General features: G+C 41.3%; 1 protein-coding gene across 2 annotated transcripts in view; it reads right to left on the bottom strand.

The window, feature by feature from the left end:
* Positions 1-9,636: 9,636 nt before the first annotated feature.
* The window catches only part of LOC122555366 (transmembrane protein 50B), a 205,593-nt gene continuing 201,039 nt past the window's right edge, over positions 9,637-14,190 (bottom strand). For both annotated transcript variants that reach the window (XM_043701300.1, XM_043701301.1), the window contains one exon: positions 9,637-10,376. In XM_043701300.1, the coding sequence (XP_043557235.1) occupies positions 10,331-10,376 (46 nt within the window). In that variant the 3' untranslated portion in view covers positions 9,637-10,330. The remainder of the gene's footprint in view (positions 10,377-14,190) is intronic.

The raw sequence follows: 14,190 nt of genomic DNA, 5'->3' as shown, positions 1-14,190 counted from the left end.
CACGCTTCAGGCTCTCTGCCTTTATTCCTGATGAAGGCCTTTTGCCCGAAACGTCGATTTCGAAGCTCCTTGGATGCTGCCTGAACTACGGTGATCTTCCAGCACCACTGATCCAGAATCTGGTTTCCAGAATCTGCAGTCATTGTTTTTACCTCAGGTTGCTGTCTGGTTGCAGTTGATTGCACCCTGATCCTGATGGAAGCCTGAAATGTTAGTGAAGCCGAAAGCTGTGGCAACCAGTTTCCCTGCATCAAATAGGTAAGTTGTGAATCATTCCTGATGAAGGGCTTATGCCTGAAACATTGACTCTCCTGCTCCTCGGATGCTCTCTGACCGGCTGTGCTTTTCCAGCACTACACTTTCTGACTCTGATCTCCAACATCTGCAGTCCTCATTTTCTTTAAGTTATAAATCAGTATAAGCTTGCAAACAGAACATCAGAGAGTACCGGATGCACTTATGAGTGGGAGTGTGAAATGGCACTTGGGTCCTCTGTACCTCACTGAAATGACCGACTGACATAGAAATTAAGTACTTTTAGAGCTACCAAAATGGGACTGCTACCTATTTCTTGTAACCACAGATGTTTTTCCAGTTGCTGGCAAAGATACAAGAGAATGGCTGTGGACACCAAGGGGTTTCTTCTACACTGACTGTCAGGCAATTGAAGAGAGCTCCAGAAAAGCCTACAGACATGGTACCGAGAAAGGCTTGATGACTTGGTGACGCTTGCCCTGGTCCAACATATCAAAGAACAGGGAGTGGAATGAAATTTGGCTAGACAGCAGTGATTGATGAGGGAAATTCATTGTCACACATGCTGCAAGCAACACAGTATTTGGCAAGTTGGAACTTGTTGACAGTGGAGTTAATCAAGCATAACAGTAAGAAGAGTATTAAAGAAGTTGAGTCAGGATATTAAAAAGATTCATAAAATAGAATTTCAGCTGTTGTCGAACAGACTAAGGGCATGGATAGGTGCTGTTGGCAAAATGCAAGTAAGCAGTCACAGTAATGGATGGTATTGGATTGGAAAACGGAGATGCACACTTGCTAGTTCAGGATGACTGAGTATCCAAGAAGGGTGATGGGAGATATAGCAAGAGTACACATTTTGATTTTGCTGTCTGGAGGAAGTAGAGTCATAGAGTCATAGAGATGTACAGAATGGAAACAGACCCTTCGCTCTAACCCGTCCATGTTGACCAGATATCCCAACCCAATCTAGTCCCACCTGCCAGCACCTGGCCCATATCCCTCCAAACCCTTCCTATTCATATACCCATCCAAATGCCTTTTAAATGTTGCAATTCTACCAGCCTCCACCACTTCCTCTGGCAGCTCATTCCATACATGTACCACCCTCTGTGTGAAAAAGTTGCCCCTTAGGTCTCTTTTATATCTTTCCCCTCTCACCCAAAACCTATGCCCTCTAGGTCTGGACTCCCCGACCCCAGGGAAAAGACTTTGTCTATTTATCCTATCCATGGCCCTCATAATTTTGTAAACCTCCATACGGTCACCCCTAAGCCTCTGATGCTCCAGGGAAAACAACCCCAGCCTGTTCAGCCTCTCCCTATAGCTCAACTCCTCCAATCCTGGTAACATCCTTGTCAATCTTTTCTGAACCCTTTCAAGTTTCACAACATCTTTCTGATAGTAAGTTGACCAGAATTGCACGCAATATTCCAACAGTGGCCTAACCAATGTCCTGTACAGTCGCAACATGACCTCCCAACTCCTGTACTCAATACTCTGACCATCTAGCACAGAAACAGACCGTTCAATCCAACTCATCCATGCCCATCAGACATCCTAAATTGACCTAGTCCTATTTGCCAGCATTTGCCCCATATTCCTCTAAACCCTTCTTATTGATATACCCATCCAGTTGCTTTTTAAATGTTGTAATTGTACCAGCCTCCATCACCCCTTCTGCCAGTGCATTCCATACACGCACCACCATGTGCTGACAAAGTTATCCTCAGGTTCCTTTTAAATCTTTCCCTTTTCACCTTAACCCTCTGCCCTCTGGTTTGGGACTCTCTTAGCCTGCGAAAAAGGCCTTGGCTGTTCATTCTATTCATGATGAATGTTCCTTATGTTCCTTATGATTTTATAAACCTCTATAAGGTCACATCTCAATCTCTGATGCTCCAGGTAAAAAAGCTAAACCGTAATCCTAACCCTAACCCTGACCCTAACCTAACTCAAACCTGCAACCCCGGCTACATCCTTATAAATCTTTAGTAAGTAACATCGGCATTCTCTTGGAATGGCTGAATATGGGATGGAGTGTTTGTGGAGCATGGGAGTTCAATATTGCCAGAATATATGTGGAAACAATTTCCATGCCAGTTTTGGTTGGCTTGGCCAGGAGCCAAATATAGATTACAGCCTTAAAGGCCACCTTTCATTCTGTGAAACTCTAAAGGAGAAGTAGGCTGCAATGTTGTTTCAGTAGCAACAAAAGTATTGTCTGATTGTTAATATTATTCTTCTATTTTAGATCGGTGACTTCCTTAGTAGCAACATTCACAGATATTAGTTTTACAGATTTTCTTTGCAGCACGTTAACAAATACTGGACTTCCTCAGGCTGATCCTATTCATTTTTCATCCTTTATACGAATAAGTGTTGATCAGAATAATGAGACATAATAATCCTGAAATGGTACCGTTCTTATGGGTCTCAACAGAAATTATTGTATAGGTGTGGCAAGCAGAAGGCTGGCAGAACGCAGAAAACCAGGCAGCATCAGGAAGTAGAGAAGTCAACATTTCGGGTGTAATCCTTCCTTAGGACTGGGGATGGGTGTAAGGAGAGCTGCGGATATAGGGGGTGGGGTGGCAGGTGAACACAGGCAGAAGGTACAATCTGGTTGGCCGATGGTGGCAGCTCTCAACACCCAATGGGTTGCTGTTCATGATGAAGGTTACTGCCTCAATCTTCAAGTGGAGGAAACTCTAGGGCCTGGATGCTCTAGTATGGTGGAGAAAAACCACTAGAATAGTCCTTTTCTTATTCATCCTTGGGTTACGGGCATCTCTGGCTAGACCAACATTCATTGCACATCCCCAATTGCCCAGAAGGCAATTTAGTGTCAACCACATTGCTGGGGGTCTGCACTCACATGTAGGCCCGACCAGAGAAGGATTAGTGAACCAGTTGGGTTTTTCTGAAAATTGACAATGTTTTATGGTCACCATTAGACTTTTCACTGAATTCAAATTCCATCATCTGCTATGGTGAGATTTTAACCTGTTCGAACATTACCTAGGGTCTCTGGATTAATAGTCCAATGATAACATCACTAGCCCATCATGTCTCATCTGTCTTGTAGTTAACAGGATATGGTTTATTCCATGTTAGCTACCAGTTACAGGTGACACTGATATTGTTGCGAAGACATTGAAGAGGAGCTAATCTTATGTCTCATTCAAAATCTTAAGCTGTTCTGCCTACATACCCATATGGCATCAGCATAGTGGGTGGTGCTTATGGCACCCTTCAGTAATAACCCTATCAGTAAACTGAAGGATGTAAATGAAAATATTCATAAATGATGGGATAAAAATTCTCTTAAACCAAATGCAAGGACTAGTTGTAGATTTAAGGAAAAATGTCAGTTAATTATATTATTGTTGTGAAAGATTATGATGTCAGCTACAAGTATTTAGGTACCAAAATAGATAATAAGATGAAATAGAATCATAGAATCACAGAATCATTAAAATTTGGAAGCAGGCCATTCGACCTGTCGAGTTTACTCCGAATCTCTGAAGAGCATCCCACCCAGATCTATCCCTCTGTACCTATCCCTGTAACCCTGCATTTCCCATGCTAATCCTGTACATCCATGGACACTATGGGCATATTAGCATTGCCAATCCATCTAACCTAATTGGGTAGGAATGTGCAGAATGATTGAGAACAAGCAGCACAGATTTAAGGAAATTAGCATGAGACAAAATGGAGACATAGAGAAACTTCATCACACAGTGAGTGATTCAGGTCTAGAATTCACTGCCTGAGTGTATGGTGGGGGCAGGCTTAGTCAGGCTGTCAAAAAGGAATCAGATCATTGTCTATCTATACCACATAGACTGAAGCGGTTTAAAAAGACAGCTAACCTTCTCAAGGACAACTAGGGATAGACATTAAATACTGGCTCAGTCAGCAGTGGAAGGCTATAATTGAGACTGCCATTCTTTTTGGAAATATCATCTGATACCAGTGTCTTCGGAAAACAAACTCTTAAAGGGTGCAGAGATGATAGAGGTAGTGTTTCCATCAGATTTCTGCTTAGCAATCACAAATATCTTTGAAGGATTTCATGAGAATCATGTCTTCAATGGAATAATACCTAACCTCCTACCAATTGAATATTTCCAATATGCCAATATACTTCACAAGACTTAAATCTGCAGCTGTAAGAATTTTCTTTAACATCTAAACTGACTCCAACTTGGAATCTAATTCACATTTAAAATGGAACAGTCAAATGGGCTCCCTTTCCTCGATATAATCATTGAGAAATCAGCCAAGAGTGTTCTTTACTAGTGGGTCAAACTCCTGGAACTCCCTCTCCATCTGTATTGTGGATGGACCAGCTAAACTGCAGCAGTTCAAAAAACGAGCTGACTGTCACCTTTTCCAGAGCAGTTAGGAGTGGACAACCACTGCTGACCTTGTTAGTGAGGCTCAGATCCTAAGAATGAATATTTGAAATATTTTGTCTATCACAAACCTCCCCTCACTAGTCAGTGTGTACATTGGATTCCTATTGTTCCACACACTGTATGGGCTTACCATAAGTAGGGCCCAAGCCAATTGATCATCCTACACATTTGATTCTGATGTAGGATGCATCAAAGCCTATTCTGCAAGATCAGCCGACCCAGAGAACTCTCTGTCGTAGAACCTTACGAAAGGCCTGAATGTGACCACTGACACCGTTAAGCAAGAATACATTCTGCCTATCACACACATGATTAACATGGTTATATGTATTTCAATGATGGTGTAATGCTAGATGTGTAGACTGTGCATTGCAAAGACAGGAAGGTCTTATCAAATAACAAATCTCTTAGACCATTTGCAATAAACAAGAACCAGAGCATCATGGTGTCAGTTTAGAAATGCGATTCTACAATTGGACAACATTGAACAGACAGTGTCAAGGTTAGAGTGGTGCTGGAAAAGCACAGCAGGTCAGGCAGCATCCAAGGAGCTTTGGGCAAAAGCCCATCATCAGGAATGAGAATTGTCCAGACCCTCCTGACTCTGTGAAAGGTGACACTCACAACCAGTTTAGAAATATCAGCCGGGTTCACAGTCTGGTATACTTGCAAGCCGTGGACGCTGCATATGTTAATACACTGAGCCCTACCCTTTGCAACCAGAAAGAACATGTAAGTATGTTGTGTGTGTTCATTTTTCAGGGCAATGTCAAGCAGTCTGGTTTAAAATGTGATTCGATTTGATTTATTTATTGTTTCACTGTATTTTATAACAAAATACATGTAAAGTGTTGGGACAGTGTCACCATTCTCTGGTGTCATCTTAAAACACAAAAATAAACCAAAACAGAATATAAAGGCAGAAAAATAAATAGAGAAACAGTGTTCAACTTTACAATCCTTGTTGTTAAGTGCTCCATCATGGGCCTGTTGGCCAAGCACAAATCCTCTTAAGGAGAAAGTGAGGACTGCAGATGCTGGAGATCAGAATCAAAGTCTATGGTGCTGGAAAAGCACAGCCGGTCAGGCGCCATCTGAGGATCAGGAGAATCGACGTTTCGGGCATAAGCCCTTATGCCTGAAATGTCGATTCTCCTGCTCCTTGGATACTGCTTGACCGGATGTGCTTTTCCAGCACCACATACATTAATACAAATCCTCTTAAGCATGCCACTGCCACTGGGATGAAAGTGGTCACTCTGCAGTGTCATCTGCCTTTACTGACACCCCCTTGCCACTATGAGTTCTCGACAGAGCTCGCTGATGCAGATGCCATCAATGCTGCCAGCTGCTCCACGGGCCCAAACTCGACTCAGCCACCATGAGTCTGCCTCGGGCCTCCCCAATGATCCAGCCACGACTGTTACTGCCAGGTCTTATTTTGGGCCCAAACTCACCTCCATCAATCTGCGCTAGATGCAGGTGCTGCTGGGAATCTAAACTTGCCACCGCCACAGCAGCCATGAGTCAGCACTAGGACCACCTTGTCAATGCATAAGTTGCTGCGAACTCAAACCCGCCTCCAATGCCACTACTATGAGTCCACTCTGGGCCCATTCAAGTTCGCACCGGACCCACTCATTACCACTAATACCGTAACAAGAGGTAAGTAAAATAAAATAAAAAATATAAACAACAAAAGAAAGAGAAAGAAATGAACCCTAAACTCAGAAACCACCATCTTACCGGAAGCAATGTTTGGCATTAACTATCAATCATCATTAATTAGTACATTGCCTTGGGTTATTCATCTACCACATGAACGATAAAACCATAAGATAAAAGAGCAGAATTAGGCCAATTGGTCCATAGTGTATGCTCTGCCATTCAATCATTGTTGATATGCTCTCAATCCCATTCTCCTGCTTTCTCCCTGTGATCTTTGATTATCTCACTAATCATGAAACCTACCCGTCTCTGTCTTAAATAAACTCAATGACTTGACCTCCACAGCCCTCCCTGCCTTCTGGCTGAAGAAATATCTCATCTCAGTTTGAAAAGGTCTCCCCTTCACTTTGAGCTCTCCCCTTGGGTCCTAGACTCTCATATTAGTAGAAACACCTGTGTCCACTCAATTCAGGCCTCTCAGTATTCTATAAGTTTCAGTGAAATTCCCCTTAACCTTCTAAACACCTACAGCCTTCAAATGCTCTTCATCCCAGAATCATTCTTGTAAATCGCTTCTGGACCCTTTCCAAGACCAACACATCCTTGCTTAGGTAGGAGGCCCAAACCTGCTCATATTTCACTTGCAGTCTGACCAGAGCCTTATACAGCCTCAGCAATGCATCGCTGCTCTGATATTCCAGCCCTAACAAAATGAGTGCAAACATTGCATTTGCCTTCCTAACAACCAATTGACCTGCATGTTAAACTTGAGACATTCCTGAACTAGGAGTTCTACATCCCCTTGAGCTCCAGATTTCCACAGTTAGAAAATACACCTCTATTCTTCCTTCCAAAGTGCAAAAACTCATACTTTCCCACATTGTATTCATTCTGCCACTTTGTCCAGTCTCCTAGCCTGTCCAAGTCATTCTGTAGCCTTGCTACCTCAACACTGCCTGTCCCTCCACTTGTGTGTCACCTTCTAATTTAGCAACAATGGCCTCCATTCCTTCATCCAACTCGTTCACGTATAACATGAATAGTTATGGTCCCAACACAGACTACTGCAGAACTTCATTAGTCGCCAGTTGCCATCCTGCAAAAGACCCATATATCCCCACTCCTAACCCTGGATACCAGGGGTTTTATTTGCTTAGCACCTTTCTAAAGGCCTTCTGGAATTCAAAGTATGGGCAACTACTGTATCCACAGAATTGGCTTCCGTGATTTCAGTTATCTGCAGTTTGCCATGGCCCAAAAATATCACATGGAACATTCTAGAAACAGAGAGCTGCCAGGGAGGTAAATTTCCCATTTAAATGATGTGTTCGCTCCTATCAGTGGTAGGTCTTGGAACACATCCCCCGCGGATATGAGGGGACTATTATAGATGAGATCCAGTGGCTCTAGTTTGTCTAACTCGCTAATTCCTCAAAGAATCAGAGTCCAATCAGTGCTCTCATCTCATGCTATTTGAATTGATGTTCACTCAAATTGTCCTGATGAGTACAATATGTAAAGCTTTGACAAAATGATTTTTGTTTTAAAATACAATACAGGCTGCCAGACCTGCTGAGCTTTTTCATTAAACACTGTTCCTTACTGCCAGACTTGCTGAACTTACACAGCAATTTGTTTTTGTTTCTGATTCTCAGCATCCATAGCTCTCTTGGTTTTTTATTTACAGTATTTAATGAGCTGGTCTTTCTTGACAAAACCTGTTCTTGAATGTTTCTGATTAGAATCACCCTCTGTTGAAGTGTTAATGCTGGATGTGTACAGGGAAATGGCTACAAAGCCTCAGATGCAGGATATGGATGCCTGAACTCTTGTACTTTTCTCTATAGAAATATTTAAAAGGAGTTTGGTGTCTGGATGTGGGTACATGCTATAGCCAAGATTATTGACTGATTTTAATACATATTTCCATCTTGCATTAAAAAAATTACTGAATAAATTTCATAAATAGTAAAATTCATATTACTAATAACTGAAACAGCTTCAAAAGTTCTTCTTTGCCTCTCCATAACTTCACCCTCCTCCAGTCGCCACCGTCAGTTTTTCAGTGAATGAGCAATGTACCCAAAATAAATATTTGTATCAACATAAAAGTTAAAAACAATTGAGTTGCTAAGGGGATACAGGGCCATTCATTCTAGAGGCAGGAAAGGCAACAAATGAGAATGGGAAAAGTTTGATCACATAAGCTAAGACTTTCTTCCTTAAAACATGACTCTATCTTATGTTCGAAGGAAACAGAACTTAGCTGATATCAATCTTAACTAGGAAAAACCGCCTAGGAACCCTCCAACCACAAGGGATGAACTCGGATTTCACCAGTTTCCTCATTTCCCCTCCCCCCACCTTGTCTCAGTCAAATCCATCAATCTCAGCACCGCCTTCCTAACCTGCAATCTTCTTCCTGACCTCTCCGCCCCCACCCCAGTCTGACCTATCACCCTCACCTTGACCTCTTTCCACCTATCGCATTTCCAAACCCCCTCCCCCCTACCTTTTATCTTAGCCTGCTGGACACACTTTCCTCATTCCTGAAAAAGGGCTTATGCCCGAAACATCGATTCTCCTGTTCCCTGGATGCTGCCTGACCTGCTGCGCTGTTCCAGCAAACACATTTTCAGCATCAATCTTAACTACATAAGCAAGAAGGGAAATGCCCAAAAAAAATCAGAAGGTATACTCAGTCAACAGCTCAGCTGTTGCAGAAATCAAGAAAAAGTTTTTCAACTTGGGTTACTTCCACAAAAAAAACCCCACATTAAAAGTGTTTATCTAATCTAAGAAATTTGTGCTTACAACGCTATTCAGGAGTGAAACTATGAAGTAGCACAGGAGAAATCTAGGATTCTCTCCTTAAAGACTATGGGAACCGCTCAATTGAAACTTTGAAGAATGGTATTGACAGACTTATTAGATGAGGACATCACACACAAAACAGAAGAAGCTGAATTTTACAGAACAGCCCTGATGTAACTGTATAGTGGGTTAGCCTCAAGTAGATTAGTCCCATTTGTATGTTGATTCCCTTTTAAAAAGTTCCACATTTCTCTTAAATGATTAATCTGCCATTTGGTCATTTTGCACATTCAGCACCCATTCTCTAAGGAAATTCTCTATAAAGAAATCTATAAGACTGGCCAAGTTGAAGACTCATTATATATGTAAAACCAGCAGTTAGAATAAAAGCTCTCAAGATGAAAACTTCTGACAAAATAACAGACATTCTGTTTAACTGACTTAATGGCCGAATAGTTACTTTTCTCCAGACTTTTAACAGAAGATATGTTTATTTCACAAATTTTGTTGAACAGAGAAATTCACAATAAAATACACTGTTGAGAAGGTTTATTTAATAAATAACAAAAGGAAAAAGTAAACCTAGCTAATAGTGGCAATCCCTCCTCAGACAATTCACAACAGAGTTGCAGCAAACATTCTGATTCAAAGCAATATGCATGAAGTGATTTTGAAATTTAAAAGAATTAAACAGACAATTATGATTATATCTTATGATCCTAAACCTTACAAATATTTTGCACAAATCCAAAGTTTACAAGCTTATACTGCTTTGGGGGTGTAGAGAATTTGATTTTCTTTTACAAAATGCAAAGCCGCAATAATTAGAGCAATAATAATAGTATTAGCAACATATCTGATATATTATCCATATATTTTACACTGAATTTAACAGAGGTCATATGACAGTTATCAGCCCAAACAGCGCATCATCTTCTGTTTATATGACTCAATATAACTAGTGTTCACAAAGCAGTATTGGAATATAAAATACTAAAATGTTCATAAAATAAAAAGATGAGTCTTTCAAAATTATCTTTTAATAATACATTTTAAGTTTTATCTAAAATCAACTTGAATTAATATTTGGCCAATTAGAAGCAATGTGTATTTGCAGTTATCGTTCATGTGCAGAATATCCTGAGTCAGTGCAGAGATGATACAGGTTATGCCCAGAGTTCCTCTGTTCTTCCAAATTTATAGATTAGGCTGCTGCAAAATAGGACAAGGCAAGATCTTTAATAGATACTTACAATTATAGATTGAATACTAAATACTTAATCACACTTAATGAAGTCAAAATTTAATTACACTACATATCAAATAATTGATATCTGATTTTCAAGTAACAGTAGAGATGCAGTGATAAGCCAGAGCATTTAAGTTTGAACTTTGGCACAAGTTCGTTAGATGATTTCAGATAGGGCAGCAACCTGTTTAAAGGAAAGGGATTGGTGAATCATCAATGTTTTCCAATCATCATAGCTATGCAGTGAGAGAGAGCATAAAACAGATAAAAGTTTCATATGATCTGCATCTCCAACTACAATCACATGACCAGCAACATAATTTCTAGGATCAAACATTAAAGAATGGCTAATTGGGCAAATTGAAGTTTATTTTTCATAAATCTCAGAACTTCGCAACAGCGATTTCCTCCTTGATATGAGAGAGGTCAGAATTAAATACACAATCTAGACTGACACTAAAGAAGTGCTGCACTGTCAAAGTCTCTAGGTATCTGAAAAGTATGCACAACAGGAAGTAAGCTGTCTCATCGCATTACTACACAGTAATAACATGAGCCGATGCTGTTGTCAAGCCAGAAAGACAGTCTGGCTCTCAAATTAACTTGCTCACACAGTTGACAATGTTCCTGGTTTTGTATTAGCAGCAAGTATTGAAAGTGTTCCCCATAAACCAAGATCTAGATCTTTGATACAGATCAGAAAATGCAAGGGTCCCAAAAACAGGGGAAAATCCACAACAAACTTTTGCCCACTCAAAAATATCCATTAATCATTATTCTGTTTCCTATCACTCAGCTATTTGTGTATCCACCTTGCTACTGCCCCTTTTATTCCATGAGCTCACAATTCTGGATCAAATACCTTCTGGAAATCCATGTACACAGCATCAACTACATGGCCCTGATTAACTCCAGTTAGTTAAAAATGATTTTCCCTTTAGAAATCCTTAATACCTTTCCTTAATTAATCAATATTTGTTCATGTGACTATAATTTTTGTGCCAGTTTCTGGCAATTTTCCAAAGCTGGACTGACTGGTCTGTGGATGCTCAGCTTATCCTTGCACACTCTATTGAACAGGATGTAATGTTTGCATTTCCTAGTACTCTCAGTATGGTAATTTTATAGTGAGCAAGGGCAGGACTCAGACAGTTAATGGTAGAGTTCTAGTTGGTGTTGCCAAACAGAGGCCTAGGGTTTCAGGTGCAATGTCTACCTGTGATGCAACAAACAATGTGGTCAAGGTGGCATTAAGCATACTTGCTTTCATTGCTCAAAACATTGAGTATAACCATGTCACGTTGAGGTTGCACAGGACATTGATGAGGCCACACTTGGAGATTTATGCACAATTCTGCTGTAGGAAAGATATTATTACATTGGAGGGGGTTCAGGAAAGTGTTACCTGGATGTTACCGGGACTACAGGGTCGATGAGAGGCAGGACAGGCTGGGACCTTTTTCACTGGAGCATAGGGAGGTTGAGGAGTGACCTTATAGAGGGTTGTAAAAATCACAAAGGGCATAGGTAAGGTGAGTAGCAAAGGTCTTTTGCCTAAAGTAGGAGTGCTCAAAACTAAGGGGCATATTTTTAAGGTGAGAGGAGAAAGATTTAAAAGGGTCCTGAGGAACAACAATTTCGACAAAGGGTGGTTTGTATGTTGAATAAACAGCCAGAGGATGCAGGTACAATTACAATATTTAAAATACATTTGGATAGGTACTTGAATAGGAAAGGTTTAGAGGCATACGGGCCAAATGTATACACGTGGGACTAGTTTAGTTTGAGAAACGTGGTTGGCATGGTCAAGTTGGACTGAGGAGTCTAAGCAAGGTTAGACTCCATGCTATCAATTTTAAGCCCTTCAAGAAACAGAATTACCTCCTTTTTCACCATAGTCTGATGCAATGCTTTTGTTTAATAATTTTTAAAAATTCATTCATGGAATGTGGGCATTGGCAAAGGCCAGCATTTATTGTCTGGCCCTAATTGCTGTTAGTCTGGAGTCACAGGTAGACGAGATTAGGTAAGGCCAGCAGTTTCCTTCCTGAAAAGGGGATGAGTTTGGGCAGAGCGGTAGATGTGATCTATACGGACTTCAGTAAGGCATTCGACAAGGTTCCCCGTGGGAGACTGGCTAGCAAGGTTAGATCTCATGGAATAAAGGGAGAACTAATCATTTGGATACAGAACTGACTCAAAGGTAGAAGACAGAGGGTGATGGTGGGAGGGTTGCTTTTCAGACTGGAGGCCTGTGACCAGTGGAGTGCCACAAGGATCGGTACTGGGTCCTCTACTTTTTGTCATTTACATAAATGATTTGGATGCGAGCATATGAGGTACAGTTAGTAAGTTTGCAGATGACACCAAAATTGATGGCGTAGTGGACAGCGAAGAGGGTTACCTCAGATTACAACAGGATCTTGATTGGCCAATGGGCTGAGAAGTGGCAGATGGAGTTTAATTCAGATAAATGCGAGGTGCTGCATTTTGGGAAAGCAAATCTTAGCAGGACGTATACACTTAATGGTAACGTCCTAGGGAGTGCTGCTGAACAAAAAGACCTTGGAGTGCAGGTTCATAGCTCCTTGAAAGTGGAGTTGCAGGTAGATAGGACAGTGAAGAAGGCGTTTGGTATGCTTTCTTTTATTGGTCAGGGTATTGAGTACAGGAGTTGGGAGGTCATGTTGCGGCTGTACAGGACATTGGTTAGGCCACTGTTGGAATATTGCGTGCAATTCTGGTCTCTTTCCTATCGGAAAGATGTTGTGAAACTTGAAAGGGTTCAGAAAATATTTACAAGGATGTTGCCAAGGTTGGAGGATTTGAGCAAGAGGGAGAGGCTGAACAGGCTCGGGCTGTTTTCCCTGGAGCGTCAGATGCTGAGGGATTACCTTATAGAGATTTACAAAGTTATGAGGGGCATGGACAGGGTTAATAGACAAAGTCTTTTCCCTGGGGTCAGGGAGTCCAGAACTAGAGGGCATAGGTTTAGGGTGAGGAGAAGAAAGATATAAAAGAGACCTACGGGGCAACCTTTTCACACAGAGGGTGGTATGGGTATGGAATGAACTGCCAGAGGATATGGTGGAGGCTGGTACAATTGCAGCACTTAAGAGGCATTTGGATGGGTCTATGAATAGGAAGGGTTTGGAGGGATATGGGCCGGGTGCTGGCAGGTGGGACTAGATTGGGTTGGGATGTCTAGTCGGCATGGACGGGTTGGACTAAAGGGTCTGTTTCCATTCTGTACATCTCTATGGCTGTGTGTGAAACAGAACAGGTTTGCCAAACATTGAAAATGTTTCATGGTCATCGTTAAGACTTTTAATTCTACATTTTTATTGAATTCAAATTCCACGATATGCTGTGGCAGGATTCAAACCTAGGTCCCCTGAACTTTACCTGGGTCCACCAGGCTATCACCTTCCAAACACTTTTTTACAAAAAACTCAAGGATAGTGAATCTGTGGGATTCTTTACCACAATGGGCTGTCAAGTCTCGGCCATTAAGTGACGGAGATTAGATGGATTTTAAAATCAGTAAATGAATCTCAAGTGTTATGGGGAAAAATAAGGTATTTTGAGTCAACAATTTTCAGGTTAGCCTGTCCTGTTGAGGGGTGGTAAAAACAATGACTGCAGATGCTGGAAACCAGATTCTGGATTAGTGGTGCTGGAAGAGCACAGCAGTTCAGGCAGCATCCAAGGAGCAACAAAATCGACATTTCGGGCAAAAGCCCTTCATCAGGAATAAAGGCAGAGAGCCTGAAGCGT

This window comes from Chiloscyllium plagiosum, chromosome 12 (genome assembly GCF_004010195.1).
Source record: "Chiloscyllium plagiosum isolate BGI_BamShark_2017 chromosome 12, ASM401019v2, whole genome shotgun sequence".
NCBI lineage: Eukaryota > Metazoa > Chordata > Chondrichthyes > Orectolobiformes > Hemiscylliidae > Chiloscyllium > Chiloscyllium plagiosum.
The sequence above is the reverse complement of the archived record's forward strand: the minus strand, read 5'-3'. Positions and strand labels throughout refer to the sequence as shown.